General features: G+C 36.8%; 1 protein-coding gene across 8 annotated transcripts in view; it reads right to left on the bottom strand.

The window, feature by feature from the left end:
* The window catches only part of Dmd (dystrophin), a 2,293,239-nt gene that overhangs the window by 20,383 nt on the left and 2,253,562 nt on the right, over positions 1 to 19,294 (bottom strand). For all 8 annotated transcript variants that reach the window (XM_029473189.1, XM_021152893.1, XM_029473188.1 and 5 more), the window contains 2 exons: positions 7,413 to 7,656; positions 6,546 to 6,669 (listed from right to left, as the gene is read on the bottom strand). In XM_029473189.1, the coding sequence (XP_029329049.1) occupies positions 6,546 to 6,669; positions 7,413 to 7,656 (368 nt within the window). The remainder of the gene's footprint in view (positions 1 to 6,545; positions 6,670 to 7,412; positions 7,657 to 19,294) is intronic.

Below are 19,294 nucleotides of genomic sequence, written 5' to 3'. Positions count from 1 at the left end.
AAAAAAAAAAAAAAAACATATAGTGTACAATGAAATTAAAAGGAAGTTCCATTGTGTGCCAAAAGGATAATCTATTTCAGGTTAGGAAAAACATTGTTTCCATGTTAAAGAATTCGGAATTCATTTGGTGGGCAAATCAAGCCTTAGACCAGGAATAGAATGATAGAGTCTGCATAGATGTGAAGTAACCAGAAACACCTGGGAGATGGCTTTGAAATTGAGGGAGGCCAAAGAAAGAGAAAACCAATCAAGACAGTATGACCAATCAAGACCAACATTTATTTCTTGAGTAATTTTATGTTGGTTATGTAAGAAAATATGTATTCTGAGTTGGGGCAGAAGCAGCTGACATGTAGAGTTCAACATTATTGTTCCTTACAAGAATCAAAAGTCTTATCTTTATGACTGATGGAAGAATACGGTGATGGAAAGGAGTGAAAAGGGAAAAAAGTGGGAAACTGTCAAAGACATTTCAAAAAACACTGATGGATGAAGTCTAGGCCAGAACTCTAGACATAGAACAATCAACATAGTAGAAGCCAGAAAATAGAAGGAGATCCCAGGAAGAATAAAGAATGAGGAAAATGGAGTGACTCTTAAAGTAAGCCTGGATATATCTCATTGGAGGGTATGGTACATCATTTACATGGTACCTCTACATAAAATATTTAGCAGAAACAGACTCAGAAGGAAGCAAGCAGGCAAATACCAATTAAGGACCATTCCACAAACTCCTGGTTTTGAACAAGATACCTAGAAAGTATTTTGAGACTTAAGGGGACTACAGAGACTGTGATATTGAAAGCATGATCTTTCATTGGACCCCAAATAGTAATAATAGTAATGATAGTAATAATAACAATAAGCTATAGAGAATGTTATTGACAGAATTAAAGATATCATAGTTGAAGGTAAAGAGTAAGCAGAAACAGTTACTGGGTTTATTTTGTGGTGCTACACATTGAATTCAGGGCCTTGCACATAGCAGATGAGATCTCTACCAGTGATTTACACTCCTAGGACCAACATTTATTTCTTGAGTAATTTTATGTTGGTTATGTAAGAAAATATCTTTCATCTTGAAAGAAGACATGCTTTCAGTTCTTTTGGGTAAAATGTTATTTTATATGAAACAGACCCTAAATAGGTCACTGAAATAAAATAAGCCAACAAACAATTACATAAATGTAAGTATGATGGATATGCACATGAAATATGAATAAAGTGATGCAGAGTATGTAAAGATGTCATTTTAGAGACATACAAAAAAATAGATGTCCATATAAACAAAACATTAGTCTAAGGATACATAAGTAAATGGATGTATAGCATGGCAAAATATTGAGTAAATTACAATTTTGTTATAAATCCTGGAGTGAATCACATATAAATTACTAATATTAACCAATAAGATCTATTTTTATTAGATATTTTCTTCATAAAATCTACTTTTAATGTTTGGGAAATGTTTGACATTTTAAATGAAGCAGAAAGCACTTTTAGAAGAGTGGGTAAGCAGTGACTGGCTCTGAAGAATCACTAGGAATGCATTTGCGTGAGGATACAGAGGTCTAGAATGTCAATAAGACTAGTTTTGTCCATTTATATTAGTCTCTTCCAATACAGTGTACATTCCATTAGCATAAACTCCCAATAACAACTGTATAGAATACAAGCAATGTAAAAAGCCTTTTCAGTAAGAAGTACTATAATGGGCCCTCTGAATCTGTCGAGGTGGGGGTGGTTACAGGATCACAATGACTGCTAAAGTCCAAAAAGTGCTTTCAGAGAAACCATATGCACTTTCCCATGTACTTAAATCATTTTTACATTACTTTTAATTCCTAATACAATGTAAATGCTATGTAGCCAGTTGTTATATTATTATTAAGTTCAGAAAATAATGATCCAGAATGGTCTATATGCTTCATTACAAATGGACACCTCCAAAATTTTCTAAATTTGGTTGGTTAAGTCTATGATATGGAACTTGCACATAAGGATGACCAACTGTAGTTAAATTCTTAGACAAATAACTTGGTATGACTTCTGTCATACTTCACTTGAAAGAAAAGCATTGGAACTGTGTATTTAAAGAATACTATCTTCATCTCAAATATAACTCAGCCAATCTCATTCTTACCACATCTCAAAAGTTCAAAATATAAGAACACATGTAACAGTTATTTAAACATCTGGGACCATTGTTTTAAAAGGTCCCCTTTATTAAATAAAGTTGGTTTACACAGTTCAAGAAAAAGCACCTTTGAATTTAGTCTGTTCTTTCAGAAAACAAATCTTGCAACATATCCTATCAATTTTAAATGGGCAAGTTATCTCTTATCCTAACTTAGGCGTTAGCATATAGCACTTCTATCCCTGTATTTAGTTCTGCCAGAACATTCTTGGTTCTACAAATCATCACTACCACAGTCTGCTACGTTCTTCAATTTGAGTGCTATAACAGGTATGCTGCCTCTTAGGTGTTGACAACCTAAATAATTATTACTTCTAAGCATTCCGAGTTCTGAGGCTCACAGCTAAAATACATGGTTTAATCTGTCATGCATTACTCCAAAAGGAAGGAAAAACCTTGAAGTGGGAAATAACAGAGATACTAAAGCTCATTTGTTTTCAGAATTCATTGACTTCTCAAAGGTGTGCAGTATGTTTTCATGCTCTATGATGTCATTTTCACTTCCAACAGTCCATTAGTTGTATTCAGATCTTATGTACAAAAAGATTCTGATGGAGATTGCCCTAAATCCCTGACATGTAGTAAAGAAAACCACCAAAAACATATCTTCTTCTGTTTGAGAACAAATGAACCCTGGCTTTCCTATAAGGTTTGCCTTCTTGGGACCTGGAGGTGCCCTCTACTCTGGTGGAGATTTTTGAACATCACTGGATTTGCTTCAACTATTCTCTCTTTCCTCAGGTATCCTTATCTTCTTAGAACCGTCATCTACCTTCTTCAGCATCTGTGAATCCCCATTATCACTCCAATGATCTCAGCACCCTGCTGATTGAATTGCTCAATCCTGGCTCTACTCCAGCAGGAACTGTACATACTCCAACCTTTTCCGAGATCTCCACATGCACCACGCTTCCAAGTTGAGTGAGAACCTACACTTTCAATGCTTAAATATAGGAAGAATTAGAAACCCTTCCTAATACCCCATTTGTTCAACTTTCTTGATCACAATTTCACTCCTCTGACCTCTATCTATCCATTCTCATTCTCTCCCCACCCCCTCATTTTTGAGATATTGTCTCACTATAGCCCTGGCTGGCCTACAATTCACTACATGAACCCAGCTGGGCTAGAACTTGCAACAATCACCCTGCCTATGCTTTCTAACTGTTGGGCTTGCAAATGTGAGCCACCACACCCATGTTTACCTTAATCTCTTGATCTTCCACAGTAACACATTTCTACCTTAAACCCTATTTTTCTGCCCTTATAGTCTGATTTCCACATTTTGTCTCTCTTTAATCTAGGCCATGAATCATTTCAAGTATGCATTCCTACATCAGGCTTTGAGTGAGAACAATGTAGTCAGTGTGAGCTAATACTGATTTGAGGGGCTGTTAGAAGCTGTGTTGTCACTCTTTTGCTCAGTCACATCTCAAATTGATCCTCTCCCCTCTGGCTCCAGCATATCTGAGACTGCCATCATGTTATTACATTAAGATCTTCTACAAAATAGTGGGAATGCCAAGGAAAATTAGGTTAGGACCCAAGGAAAAGAGATACAGTCATAGGGTTGATTCATGCTTACTTACTCATAAAAGAGGAGAAATGAAGGAAACAGATCAAATTCTGGTGGCATTCATTAAACATGATTGTCTAACAGCACAGGACAAACAATAAACATTACCTGACAAGTGTTGTTATAACCACTCATGACACTGAATAGCTTTTGCTTTGTACTCTTATCATGTTTGTAACATCAACTATAGCTTTCTTAGGAACCAGCTTTGTGCAGACTTCTGAAGAAGAATAAATGACACAAGACCATGCTAAACACTTACCATTACCTCTCCAAATTCAGCTAACTCTATCTTAAGCCCCCATTTCTCCTTGGGAGTTGTGAGGTTTAACTGTCAACTTGGCAGAAGCTAGAATCATCTAGGAGACAAATATGTGGGCATGTCTATGAGGAAGCTTTAGACTTGGTTAACTGAACTGGGAAGACTGCTAGATGTATACAGCAGTTAGAGGATATTTGTTCAGGCCAAGATATATGAATTCTGGGGGGTGGGGGTCTACATTTTAGAAAAATGGGAGGAGGCATCTATAAAACTAGTGCACATAAATAGACTTTCTAGGACTTAGGGACTGAGTGCAAAGTGTAAAGGGGAAGAAATGAAGAGATACTTGTTGTCACTATAGAGCAAAGTATTTTCCCCATAAGCTGTGCATAGGGCCTTCAATGTATTATACAAGTATTTTACCACAGAACTAATACACACACACACACACACACACACACGCATAGGGCCTTCAATGTATCATACAAGTATTTTACCACAGAACTAATATATATATATATATATATATATATATATATATACACACACACACACACACTCACACACACTCACACACACACACACACACACACACGCATGCACGCACGCACGTGTGTGGGGTGGGGGTGGGGTGGGGTGGGGTGTATGGGTGACTTCAAAGGCCAGAAGAGGGTATTGATCACCTGAAGCTGCAAATACAGATGGTCATGAGCCACTTGACAGACACGGTTGCTGAAAACTGAAATCTGGTCCTCTGCAAGAGGAGCAAACACTCTTAACCACTGAGCCATCTTTCTAGCCTCCCAGTAGTGTACACTTTTGTATTGCATTTAAGAAAACGGCAGACTTCTTGAGTGAAATTACACATCCATAGATTTGACTGCCAAAGAACATAAGAAATATGTAACAAAGGTACCTGGATACAATACTTTAGGGAAGACTTTTGGTTCTGTTTTTCTTTGTTGCTATGACAAAAACTGTGAAGGGACCCTTTGCCCATGGAATGATGCTGTCCACAGTAGACTGGGCCCTCCTACATCAATTAACAATTAAAATGGTCCTCCACAGACATCCTCAGCAGCCAGTCTATCTGGGCAATCACTGAATTGAGATTCCCTCCTTAGGTGACCCTAATCTGTATCATGTTAACAATAATACTAAACAGGACGACCTCTATTTGAGTAATGGTGTGGTAAAGGAGTGAGAAGTAGATACAGCTTCAAAGAAGATAACGCTCAAAATGATGGAATATAAATGCATGCTGGAGAAGAAAGTTATTTAGAGCCAATGAGATCACTATGAGTGATAGACCATTTCAGAGAAAGCAGCTTCAGAGAAGGGAAGTTGATTAGTGAAAAGAAGTGAAAATTAGGGAAAGGAAAAACTTGTAGAACATCGTGTATTGGTTTTCCCATTGTTGAGACAAATATCTGAGGAAAGCAGCTTGAGGCTGAAAGGGTTTCTGTTTACTTAGATTGAGGGTACGGTCTATCCCACTTGGGAAGGCCTGACTGCAGAAGCTCCAGAAAAGTTGCTCATGTGACATTCCCAGTTAGGAAATAGGAAGAGATGGAAGCTGGCGTCTAGCTCCCATTTGCTCTCTCTCTCTTTCTTTTATTTTTTTATAGTCAGATCAGCCAGTGGAAAGGTATCACCTACATTTAGGGTGGGTCTTCCCAGTTCAGTTAACCAAGTCTAAAGCTTCCTCATAGAAATGCCCACATATTTGTCTCCTAGATGATTCTAGTTTCAAAAGTTCCCTAGAATGAAATAAGCATCCCTATACTGTGACCCTACCTCTCCTCTTTCTATTTAATTAATCACACTAGTTGCTCTTTCTTGCCGTTGACCCAAGCTTCTTAACTTTACACCTTCATTTACACTATTCCTACTTCAGGGTCTGTGGTGGTTTGTATATGCTCGGGCCCATGCAGTGGTACTATTAGAAAGTATGGCCATGTTGGAGTAGGTATGGCCTTGTTGGAGTAGGTGTGTCACTGTGGGTGTGGGCTTTATGACCATCATCCTAGCTGCCTGCAAGTCAGTTTCTGCTAGCAGCCTTCAGATGAAGATGTAGAACTCTCAGCTCCTCCTGCACCATGTCTGCCTGGATGCAGCCAGGATCCTGCCTTGATGATAATGGACTGAACTTCTGAACCTGTAAGCCAGCCCCAATTAAATGTTGTCCTTATAAGACTTGCCTTGGTCATGGTGTCTGTTCACAGCAATAAAACCCTAAGTAATACAGGGTCTATTGGTCTCTTCTCCAAATTTTGAATTGTTCATAAATATCACTTGGCCATCAAGGCCTTGCCTCATCAGGAACTATGTAGTACCACTCTGCCCTCTCCTGAGCAATTGGAAAGTTGTCTCATTAAGGGCTAGGATCAGCTCAACCTCTAAGGCATATGTGACATGGGTGTTAAAATTTTACTTCATGATTTGTACTTCATGATTTTAACTTTTACAGACACTAAGAGTAACTAACTCTAGAAGGAGCTACTACTTACCCATAGATTCTGAAGTTTGACTGCCAACCACTCGGAGCAGCATAGGCTGACTGCTATCTGACCTCTGCAGAGAGGTGGAAGGAGAGGACACCGTGGTGCCATTCACCTTAGCTTCAGCCTGGGGCTAAAGGATGTAACAGAAGAAAAGTATTATTTTTCATAATAAACTCACAAACACTATAGGAATACTACAGACTTAGGAAATAAGATTATTATAGACACCCAGGACTTAGTCATTATTATCATTCCTACTTAGAAAACTCTCAGATGTTGGAGGATGTTTGATATTTTATTGTTGATATGATCCATGGATATCTTTGCAGCTGAACTGTCTTCTCTTATAAAAATGCAGAAAAATAGAGATATGGTCAAACAAGATTTAAGTCACCAAATTAAAAGGCTAAAAGATTGAGAAGACCAAGTGAGAACAGAGACCATATAAACCTCTGAAGAAGTATACGTACCACAATAGAAAGAACATTATTTTAATATTTAAATTCTCAGAAAACCTAGAGCATGTCTGGCTGGGGTCTATTTTACTGCTATATCTTCCTAGGTTCCCAGTGGATATGTAAATCTTTAAATTACATGCTAGTGATTTGGAGAAGAAAAAAGCCTATACGTATACCATAGAGCAACGACTGGCATTTCCTTATAAGATGCGTTTCCAATTGGTAAAACAAATGAACAGCCAAAGAAATAAAAAACCAAAATCACATTGGGAGAGGAAAGGATGTCAAACAAATATTGAAATGTACTTTAAAGTTGAACTACAAGCATCTGAGTCCCGTCTTTCAGTTTTGTTTAAAGGAGGGAAGTGAAAGTTTGTAAGGAGCCAATATTAGAGAGGTTGGGGGGCGGGGTTACCTGCTCCAGGAGCTGTCTCAGTCTATGTAACTGAGACTCCAGCTGTTTATTGTGGTCTTCCAGGATTTGCATCCTGGCTTCCAGGCGTCCTTTGTGTTGACGCAGTAGCTTGGCCTCAGCAATGAGCTCAGCATCCCTGGGACTCTGAGGAGAGGTGGGCATCATCTCAGGAGGAGATGGCAGTGGAGACAGGCCTTTATGCTCATGCTGCTGTTTCAGACGATCATATTCTGCTTGCAGATTCCTGTAGGTATCAGAAGTTCAGAAAGAAAAGGAAGAAATATTTAGCACCATCACTAGGTTTCATGTAACTGGCATACAGATGAATCTGAACACCACAAAACGACAGTGAACAAAAGAGAGGCACTAATGAATGGTTTATATGAGGATGATCTTACCGATGTTAAAGGAACAAAATAAAATTGGAGGCTTTCGACTGGTGTGTGAGGAGAGATGTTTCTCAGTTTTTTATGTCATACTAAAAGTCTCATGGGTGCTATGTTCAGATAAGTAAGCAGCAGAAGATTTAATCATTTTGTAAATATTTCTTTATAATGTGAGATTAAAATTTTATGCCTTGATTAAGACTTTTTCTTTTTAAAAAACCAAAGTGTTATCAGAAATGTACAAGAATACACACATACTCACAGACACACACACACTCCTCACACACACTCCTCACACACAGACACACAGACACACACACACACACACACACAGAGAATGACTATGTGTACCCATCACTCAGCTTTAATAAGTTTAACACCTGCCATAATTTCTCCAAAACCATTTGATTTCAGGGAATTTATTTTTGCTTGTATGTTATGCTGGGATAGAATCCAGGGACCTGTGCATTCCAATTATGTTTTAAGAAACAAAACCCAGCAGCAAAACCTAAAGCTATCCCAATGTACCTTATCAAACCCATACCATTCTGTCCTAAGCATCATTGATAAGGAGAACACCATGCTGAATTCTATTTCCATCAATACCATGCATGTAGTCATATATTACCTTGAAATTATGATGCTATTACTGTCTATTCTTAGGGAAAATAGTCACTTTGCATGATTAAATCTAGTATCATTATTTTGCATGTTCTTAAATATTACATTTAAGAACTTTATGCTGAAGAATATACATACCGTTATGAGTTGCTTTGGCCTTCAACATCATTTCTGCAGCTGTATCCATGTTGGTACAAAATTATTTGTTACTTTATTGCTATAAGGTTTTATCTTGTTGCTTGAATATGTCCAAGTTTTCAGTTTCCCACTATTACAAACCGTGTTGTAATAAACTTCCTTAATAGCAGTCTCGTTGGAAACCAATTTAAAGGATTCTATAAAAATACATCTTGATATAGGAGTTGGGGGTCCTTGTAACAGTTTCATATACTGCACCAAAGTGGTCTCACAAATGGTTTTTAACCAATGTACTCTCTTAGCAATAGTGAATGTAGCCTTTCTTTTGCCACACTCTTATAAAGAAAACCTTGGTATTACCAGACCTTCACATCTTGGACCATCTGATGGCTACATTTTAATCTTTACATTGCTGATCACTAGTGAGTTGAACTTCTGTCATAACTGGCTGTTGAAGGTTAGTGTGAAATGTCTCCCATATGAATATGTTTTAAACACTTGGTCCCCAGCTGAGAAAGTTATAGAACCTTTAAGAGGTAAAGCCTGGCTGTAGGTATTAGCCTTTCAGTGGGAGAGGATGTGCCCAATCCTGTAGAAAGTAGATGCGCCAAGGAAGGGGGAGGCTGGGAGTGGCATCCTCTCAGAGGTGAAGGGGAGGAGGAATGGGGGGAAGAACTCTGGGAGGAGGGACTGGGAGGGGGCAATGTTTGGGTTATAAATAAATAAAATAATTAATTTTACAAAAAGATTGGCAGGCCTTGAGACTTTGTAGGCAGGACCAGACATCCTGGTGAATTGTTTCATCCTTATTAACATAATAGAGATGCCTAGCCTTTGTAAGTTAATATGTACAGGACATATTAGTTCCTGAAATTATATTAATTCATTTTTATATCTGCTTATTTTATTTCTGTGTGAGAGTATTTTTCCTGAATATATTCTATATGTATGATTATATATGCATATATTCTCTATATATAATATATACATATATAAATGTTTTATATATAGAATATACAATAGGATATAATATACAATAGGAATAGAATATATAGATTGCTAATGAAAACACACCTACATAACTCATTGAATATGAAGAAATCAAACTTTAAGCTGGTACCTGACTAGAACCTTCACCATTATTGACTAGTTTCCATGGTACTGAGGTATGCTGCATGCTACCAAAAGAGAAAGGTAGACACCAACCCGGCTCCACACTCTTTGAAGTACAATGGTGACTTGATGCAATAGTGGTACAAAAAAGTTGTGAGAGTCGCAAAGCACAATTGATTAGGATTAAGGAGCACTCCATAAGATGGAGCCCATTCCTGATATTGTTTAGGTGGTCAAGAACCTGAGATTAGATAGACCATGCACCTAGGAGAAAACCAAATACTACTGTTCTTCTGAAAGAATATAGTAATAAAATGAATCAATGATATTCTTCTATATCCAAAGATCAGTGTCTTGCTCAGCCATCACCAGACATTAGTTGCCTGTTACCAGAGATGCTTCCTGCTGCAGTAAGAACATAGGAACAAATACAGAGACCCACAACTGGACAATGACCAGCAAGTGATAAATTTTGGAACACTCAGTCCTTATAGGGATATCTCTATCAAATCCTTCCCCCTGATGGTTCAGGGAGCTTTTTGGAGCAGGCAGAAAGATTGTATGAGCCAGTGGGGATGGAAGACACCAAGGGAGCAAGGCCTTCTAAACATATACACTCCCAGAGGGTGTGACAGCATGCACAGAACCTGCACAGGGCTAAGCCAGATGGGGTCCTAGCACTGAGTAGGGAAATGGACACAAACCCCAATCTCCAACTAACAACAGCCCACAAAGAAAACATTAGTTTCCTCCAATGGAGTCTCTCTGGATAGCTGGATATACAGACCACACTTATGGGCAAGTTCAATGCCCAGCCATAGACGGCTAATACAAAATGAACTCAGTGGTGTTTTTGGAAGGTTTTTGTCTCATGTTTTGTGTGCTTTTCCTTTGGCTCTTTTTTTTTCCTGAATGTTTGCATGTTTTGCACTCCTATTCAGGTATGTGTGCGTGTGCATATGTGTGTGCTTGCATATACATGTGTGTATGCATATGTGTATTTAGTTGCCTGTTTGCGTTCTAATGAGAAAGAGACAGAGAGAAGGAAAGAGTGTGAGTTGGGGATCTGGGAGGAACTGGGGGAGGAGAAACTTGGATCAGAATATACTATATAGAAAAATATTTTCAATGAAAGTTAAATTATATATATATGTGTGTGTGTATATATATATATATATATATATATATATATATATATATGTAAATTGTGGTCCAGGGAGATGGCTTAACAGGTAAAGTATGCAGCCAAACTTGACTTGAACTCAATCAGTGGAACTCAAATAGTGGAGAGAAGCAACTTGTACAATTTGTCTTCTGACCTCTGTATGTGTGCAACATGATGCAGCACACATAGAAAATAAACAGTAGGTCCTTTAAAAATGAAATTTTTACCTATTTCATTTGGGTCTTGAATTTTTCCAAAATCTGTTTTTGTATATAGTGTGAACCTATGATCTGATTTTACTTTCCACTCACAGATAAAAACAATGATAGCAACTCTACTCATTGTGTTTGATTTTTGTCCTTGCCTCTGCAAAACGTCAAGTGTTCAACAGACAGTTGTACTTCTGTGCTTTCTACTCCATTTCATTGCTTTGTATAGCTTTAAAGTAATTGCTGTCTGGGAGGACCTCACATTTCCACTCTATTCTTCCTCAATGTAGGTTATTGTAATCTCTTTGATCTTCTGTATGATTTTAGTATCAAATTTTCATATTTTAAGAAAATCCCTGATCATATTTTGAGTTTGAATTTTATTGAATTTAGATATTAAACTGGGAAGAACTAAGTTTATATAATTGAGTTTTCATACACACGAATGGTTGTAAAGCTCCTCGTTATTTTTGTCTTATAGCTACAATATTTCATATCCATAGTTTTCTGTATTTCTCTTTTTTCCTTGTTGATTTTCAATGCTTTTTGCTATTGTTGTTGTTTGAGACAGGGTCTCACTATGTAGCCCTGGCTGGCCTGAAATTCTGTACATAGACCTGCATGGCTTCAAATTCACAGAGATCCTCCTGCTTCTGCCCCCTAGTGTCTACATTAAAGGTGTAGACCCAATAACGGTTACTTTTTTTTTTTTTTTTAAGTTTTTTAGAACATTTGGGATATATTTCCCATTCTCTGCATAAACAGTTTATATCTATATTACTTGATTTAATTAATTTGCTTATATTTTATAATGTTTGTGACTTTTAAATTCAACACATAGCGATTTAGAGGTACAGTTTTTCTATTTCCAACCATTTTACTAATCATTTTAGTATACTTTTTAATGTAGTTACATTTGATTCAGAGAATACCTGTATGATAATGATCTAAATACATTCTAGTTCTAGCTCATTTTTAAATCACTTTTTAAGTGAATGCTTAAAGTTATGTATGTTCCTTTTCAGAAGACAGTATCTATACATAAAGTCCATTAATTTTGTTTGAATTGTCTCTGTTTACTAAATTTCTGATAACATGCAGTTAATCAATTTCTTAGATGAATGTTGAAATAATCTGTAGTTTGTCCGTTTGAATCTATTATAACCTGCTTAGGTGTGGATTTATGCAGTTATAGGCATAACGACTTAGATTGTTATTGAATTTTTTTTCCCTCTATAACTACTCCACTCAGTTTTGCTTATACTCAATTGCCATTCAAGGGAATACAGACAACATTATGGAATACAAGTAGCTCAATGCTTTAGAATTTACTGAAAATACCGCATTACACGAAATGCACAGTGTAGTACATAGTATATGAGTGAGTTGCACTGAAAAATTTAGAATTTACTGAAAATACAATTACAAACAAGGATACTGCATTTGACTGAGAACTCTTGATACAGTTATTCTGGTTATAATAACTAGCTAGCTAAAATTTCAGATTTCAGCAAACTAAGACAGATTTCAGCTGTTCTTAGATAATTATTTCTCTAGGCAAGATAAATGGAAAGATGCAGCCATGAGTAAGCAGGGAGTTTTCCACTGAATAATATATGAGACAGATTATCTCATGAAGAAGTTTTAACACTAGAGAAATGGCTGTGCTCCATACTGGAACAGGGCATGCCACGATTTCCAAACAATTCAGGGTCAAAAATCTAGATTCCACAATGAGACCGAAAACTCTTAATCTGTTATTGTTTTAGCTTTACCTTGTATCAAACTGAACAAAATTTCAGGAATTTAAAGTCATGCAGGAAATTATTGTTTGATCTTTTTGACTTATAAGAGCAAAATCAATCACCAGTCTGTACCGACTGAGATCCTCTTGTAATCAATCTCCAAGAGCAGTTTGTGAAGTGTTTCTTAACAATCAGGGATACAAACTTCATGGACGTCTACTTTTTTTTTTCAGCCAGACTCTGCATCTCCGAGTCTGAACCAAATTTATGTAGTTGTCCAAATTAATTAAATCCAATTTGTGAGCATTTATCAAGCAGTTAAATGTTTCCAGGAAAGGGAAGCTATGTTCAGAAGTGCTCATCCTAAGGCAGCAATCTTCATTTTCTCTGCCTAGCAGTTACACACACACACACACACACACACACACACACACACACACACACTGCTTTTGAGGCTAGAGAGACGGTATTTTAGTTAAGTGGCTAAGAGCACTGGTTGTTCTTACAGAGAACCTAGATTTTTCCTAGCACCCACCATAGCTGCCCTTAGTCCCAGTTTCAGGGGAGCCAACATCCTCTTCTGGCCTCCATGGTCAGCAGGCATTTGGTGCACTTACATAAATGCAAATACAACCTTCATACTTGTAAATAAATATTAAAAGAAAACTACTTTCTTTGAAATGATAGAACTGATGATGTTTGTAAATTTCTGTTAAAGCTTCTTCTTTCTACCAGATTGGGTCAGTCTTGCTCTTCATTGAAACCCTGTTTACACGTTTACTTCTGGATGATGTACCAATGTTATTACTATTTTCTCATTTACTGTCAGGAAGATACAGACAGAAGACTATCTCTTCTAGAGACAGCTTCCTTGTTATACTGATTTTGTGGTCCAGTTGTCCACAAGCCTCTTTTTGTAAGTTAGCATTTAAGTGTCTTTGTCTGGGAAACATGGTTAAGTATATACAATACATTCGTTTCTAGTTTTTTTGCCTTTCAGTGACAAAAGCGCATGCTAATCACCCAAGGCTTCTCAAAGCTGAGGAGAAAAGAATGCCAACTGCTGTGTGTAGGCCTTTTCCTTCTACACAGATTTTGGCCTCTTAGGAGAACATTTAATTAAAGACTCACATCCTTTTTGAAATTCTGCAATAGATTTTTCATTATGATTTCTTGAATACTTCTGTATAATACACTCTATTTTCTTCTGAAAAACCCTTAAACGTCAAAGTCAATCCTAAAGGCCAGGTCTCTGCTTCTCCTAGTTACTCATTCGTATATCTTGTCTTTCCCCCTTGGCTTTGTTTATACTGTGTTACTAAGCATATTATTCTCCTTCCCTAACCTTTCACCCAGTTTAAGTCAGACATTTATACTTTGTGGAGTTTATAAAATGTCAATGGCTTTTGTATTTGCAAAGAGTCATATTTTAGTGAATGTTGCTTCCTTATTTATATCTTTGAACATCCTGAATGCAATTTCAAGCAGTATTTGTAACATTCACTAGACTTCTGATGGTCAATTGGAGGGGGATGTGTTATTATTCTTTTGGACTCTGGGTGAAGGCATGCTTGAAAAACATGTGCCTGGGTTTTCCTTTATATTTTCTTCTTCTAAACGCCTCTCTTTCTCTTTGTGTCAAGTGGCTTTGAGACCATTCCCATTCACCATTTTGGCAGTGATAGTCTACAACCATATCTTCTATTGGCACCTCCACTGAATGATGCAGAAACACCATACATCTCACCACCAGGCAGTCGCCAGATTGTTTTAGATGCTGCTTTCAAGGCTGTGGAGCTGACCCACCTACCACCCTCCCATGGTCTATACATTAGGCTGATGTTTGCATTTAAGTTGTTGCTCGATAAAGAAGTCAAAATGTCCATGCTCTAAGTGTGGATGTGTATGTATTTATATTTTTGTGGTGCCCTGATTTCAAACAGTGATCTTGGCTCTGAGTACCCACTTTCTAAAGATAATTTTAAACCACTTTTATGATATCAGGAGCTGGAAGACCACAAATTTATCTCATTTATTGCTCACTACCATCTGTTTAGCTTTTCTTGCCATTTCTGGTCTACAAAGATATTCATCTAATTTTAAAGTTCAGCTATGTCCTTCTCATTTTTCATTTCATATATTAACTTCCACTAGATAAATGCAAGAGCAAAGGAAGATGCCTTAATGTAAGAGCTAATCTCATCTTAGCCAGAGGAGACTAGGACATACAGATTATTCAGATAGTCAAGGTTCTCTCAGTATTAATTCCTCCCCGAAGCATTACTCCAATGAATCAATCAAGCATCCATTCTCTAAATAAAAATACGATAAACATAGAGCTCTTAGCTTTAGTTAAGCAACTTAATTGACTGTTGACCATCATGAGGATTTGACATGACACATCTTGAGTTCTGATATGATACATGGCTCCAGAAAAGTCTCTTTATAAGGTCTCATTTTATAGTCATGTGTGGTTTAGAATTCACTATATAACCCAGGCCAGCCTCTCAAGCAAAGGTGGTTTCTTGGCCAACAACGAAACAAAATGCAGTTGTTTAAGTCTAAATTATTTCTTAAGCAATTTATAAATGCTCAGGAGAATTATCAAGATGTATTGATATATGAGGCTGAATTTGAGATGACTAAAAAATAATAAGTAATTTTTAATGTATATGTATGAGTATTTGCCTGCTTATGTATCTGTGCAATGTGGGCAAGCCTACTACATACACATGGAGGCCAGAACAGGGTAATTGATCTCCTGGAACTGGAGTTACAAATGGTTGTAAGCCACCATGTGAGTGTTGAGAATTGAACTCAGATCCTCAAGAAGAGCAGACAGTGTCCATAACCCAGAAGCCATCTCTCCAGCTCCATGGAGATGAGTTTAATGAAATGATGTTTTGGCTTTAGGTTTTGCTTTGCTTTGCTTTGCTTTGTTTTTAAAACACAGCTTTGTAATGCAGTCTAGGCTCATTGAAACTTAATGTGTCATCCAGGCTGGCCTAGAACTTATGATCTTTCTGCATTAAGTATGTGCCATAATGCCAAATGCTTTAGAATAAATACAGTCATGGTCACAGAACTGTTAGGTTATATTTTTGTTAGAGATTGGGCAACGAAGTTTCCCAGATCACAAAGTTAAAATTATTCATATACTTTGAAAATATATTATAATGCTAGAATTGTTTTGTCTTTAATTATGGAGGAGGGGCTACATGGATACATAAGTGCAGCTTACTGTAGAAGTCAGAAAACAACATTGGATCCCTTGGAGCTGGAGTGAGAAGTAGTTGTAAGTCATCTGCTACTGGTGCTGAGAATTGAACTCACATCCTCTTAACCACTGAGCCATCTTTCCAGTCTCTAGATTTTTTTTAAATCCAGTATTTATAAGACATGGACAGGAGGTTATCCCCATAAATGATTAATAAGACACTACTATATAACTGCCATTTCAAGGTGAGAGGGTTTTCTATTGTTTGAGACAATGTTTTGTTGTAGAGTACCAATGTGCCTGGAACTGCTGACCCTTCTCCCTCCACCTCCAAGTGTGGGGATTATAGACATGTGCTGGCTCTTGAGGTGAATGGTTTTAAAGTTTCAGAACAAGTGCACAATTTACTCATCTTAACAGTTGCTTACAAATTTACATTCCTAACTGATACATAACAGCTTCTTGAAGCTGTAATTCTCACCCCTACTGATTCTTTAATTGTTAGAATGAAGTCATAGAGTAATTTCAGTATAGATGAATATATGTCAGGGATCAGACAATAACTCCGCAGAGAATCTATTTACATTCTTGATTATCTTGTAAATTGTATTTCTCTCGGAGCTCCCTAAAGAACACTAATTCAAATTCATTGCACATGGCTTCTGTCACTACAATTTCTTCTTGTAGCCAGTCATCCTAAAAAAAAAATTCCCATTCCAATTTCTTATTCTCTATAGAGCTAAAGCAACCTTCCATAGTACAAGTACACAGGTGTAGCTGATTAATTTTGTCATAAAGTGTACAAATTCTGTTGCCCAGGTACAAATTTACATTTTTAACAAATTTCCTAAGCACCTATTGGGCAGAAAAGATGAATCAAGTTGGCATGGCTTATTGACTCGCCTCTATTAGGTGGAAACATGGAAGTAACTGGCCCTTAACAATGATTTCCAAGGACCTCTAAGGCAATGCTAAGTAGCATAGATGATAAATACAACAGTCCCTTGTAATTTCTACTAACGTGCAGAGGTGAGATGATTTAACATAGGTTATCTACTCTTTAAATGGAACTCCCCTTCAAAGAGTAACTATATAGGTATTTGAATATATATGTGAATTTAAAAATAAAGGTAATTTTCCAGTGATAAGTGTATTCTTAAACAGAATTGTACATTACACTATTTAGAAATCCTAAGCCCACATAGGGTCAATATGTAGTATACATGTAAACGGGACATATCAGAGAAATTAGTATCTATCCTCATACAATATTAAAAGCAATGAAATCAAATCCACCAAAATTTTTACTGACAGAATGTAATAAATCACATAAAACTATGAGTCACTATATACTTAGTGAATTAGTAGTTCCTTTTTTAAAAAGACATAATATTCTGCCAGCATGATACATTTGAAAACTGGAAACTGCATAAACCATTTCAATCATAACTCAACTATTTAAAGCTTTATCAAAATACTTTATCAAACACCAAGTCAAAATGCCCCTAGACTAGATAGAAAAAGACATTCATATGACTTGGCATTCCAATGTTAATTAAGGAGACTCTCACAGTGGAGGAAATAACTGTGCATATTTTAGACCTGCCTTGAGCAAAACAGTAAAAATGGGAGGGCTCCCTCAGGCTCATTTCTAATCCTTTTTTTTTTTTTTTTTTTTTTTTTTTTTCCTTAACAGGGTCTCTCCTTTTGAAGAAATCAGAGCTCTTAATTCCAACATCTTTCCTACTGAAATTTACTCGGTGTAAAAATCTTATATAAGAAACTTAGTACTTACTAGGGTTTTAGAATAATGCATCATTTCTTCCAGTGACATATGCATTTTAAAATAGATGTCAGTGCATATAGTGGAGAGAACAAGCATCAGGAGAAAAATCTGAACAGTATAACTTTTTGACACCTTGTCTTTCTGTTACCCTTCACCACCCTTGGCAGAGGAGGGAATTAAAATGGAATTTGAGAGATGAGCGTGGAGTCTAAAAAGACCTTGATTTACTCCCTGCTGAAACAAAGCAACTGACTTAAGCACTGATCTCACTATGAGGCTTGAAGAGCCAATGTTTCTGGTCTATATTCTGTACGTAAATTGCTCTTAGGACCAAGCTTCGCCCACACCAAGTATTCCACAAATGTTAGTTACAATTAGTGTAATTAGCTGCTGTTTTTTTTCCTTCTGTGTCTCTGTCTGTTTGTGTCTCTGCCTGCCTGCCTGTCTGTCTCTATCTCTGTCTCTGTCTCTGTCTCTGTCTCTGTCTCTGTCTCTGTCTCTGTCTCTCTCTCCCTCTCTGCTATGTGGTTTTGAGATTTGGAGCCTCAGGTGTGCTGAAAACTCCCTATCAGAAAACACTACTTACTTACCTAATCCAAAATGAAAACAATCTATGAAAATGTAATGAGCTTGGCAGAAAATGTAAATATATAGTGCTAGGAAAGTGATTTAGCCTTTTAAATCTGCCTGATGTTCACCTGAGTTCTAGCCCCTAGCCATGTTGTTGCTACTACCTCCAAACTTTGCAATTAGTGTGCATTTCCCACCATCTGTGCTTTAGTGAAGTTTATCAAGGATAAACATTTAAGAAAAATGAAGTTACTTAGTTAAAAGCATGATGAGAACTCCTTGGATTTGATCAAATATGGTAGATGGCTTTACAAAATTATCAAACTATATCCATAGGCTACCATTAGAATAAAATATTTGGGTAAAGTTGACTAGGTTAATGTATCTAGATGTGCTATACTTTCTTAGTATGCCACTGACACATCAATCTACGTTTTCTTCAAATCAAAAAAAAAAAAAAAACTCCACTAGAACTTGACAATATTAACTAGCTTTATCAAGATTTACAGATTCTTCACAAATTCATGATTAGGTACTGTAAACATTGTTGTCTATAGAAGAAATATGTTTCTCATCAGTTCAACAAAAGTAAAGGAGTAATAAGAAATCCCAGACAAATTATATGGAAATAAGGCTAACAAACAAAACTCGAGGCAAACATGGTAGTGGATATTCTTCTCTAACCAAAAGGCCGACTAAGATTGAAGGTGAGTTAGTCAAGTCCCTAGGACTATTATCACTGGAAAAAGTGTGTTTGAGTTTTTAGACAAATATGGTAAAATGTCAAAATTTCATTATCTATGGTCAGCAAAATCTGTAACAGCTTCTAGGAGAATTATAATTTTTAGCTTTGTGTGTTCTAGCTTGAGCCCCTCTTGTAGAGTTAGACATGGCCTTAAGTTCCCCCAATAAATTCAACCTAATGGCATATT

Source organism: Mus caroli, chromosome X, assembly GCF_900094665.2.
Source record: "Mus caroli chromosome X, CAROLI_EIJ_v1.1, whole genome shotgun sequence".
Taxonomy (NCBI): Eukaryota; Metazoa; Chordata; class Mammalia; order Rodentia; family Muridae; genus Mus; species Mus caroli.
Note: the sequence above shows the minus strand (reverse complement) of the source record. Positions and strands in the feature narration are given on the sequence as shown.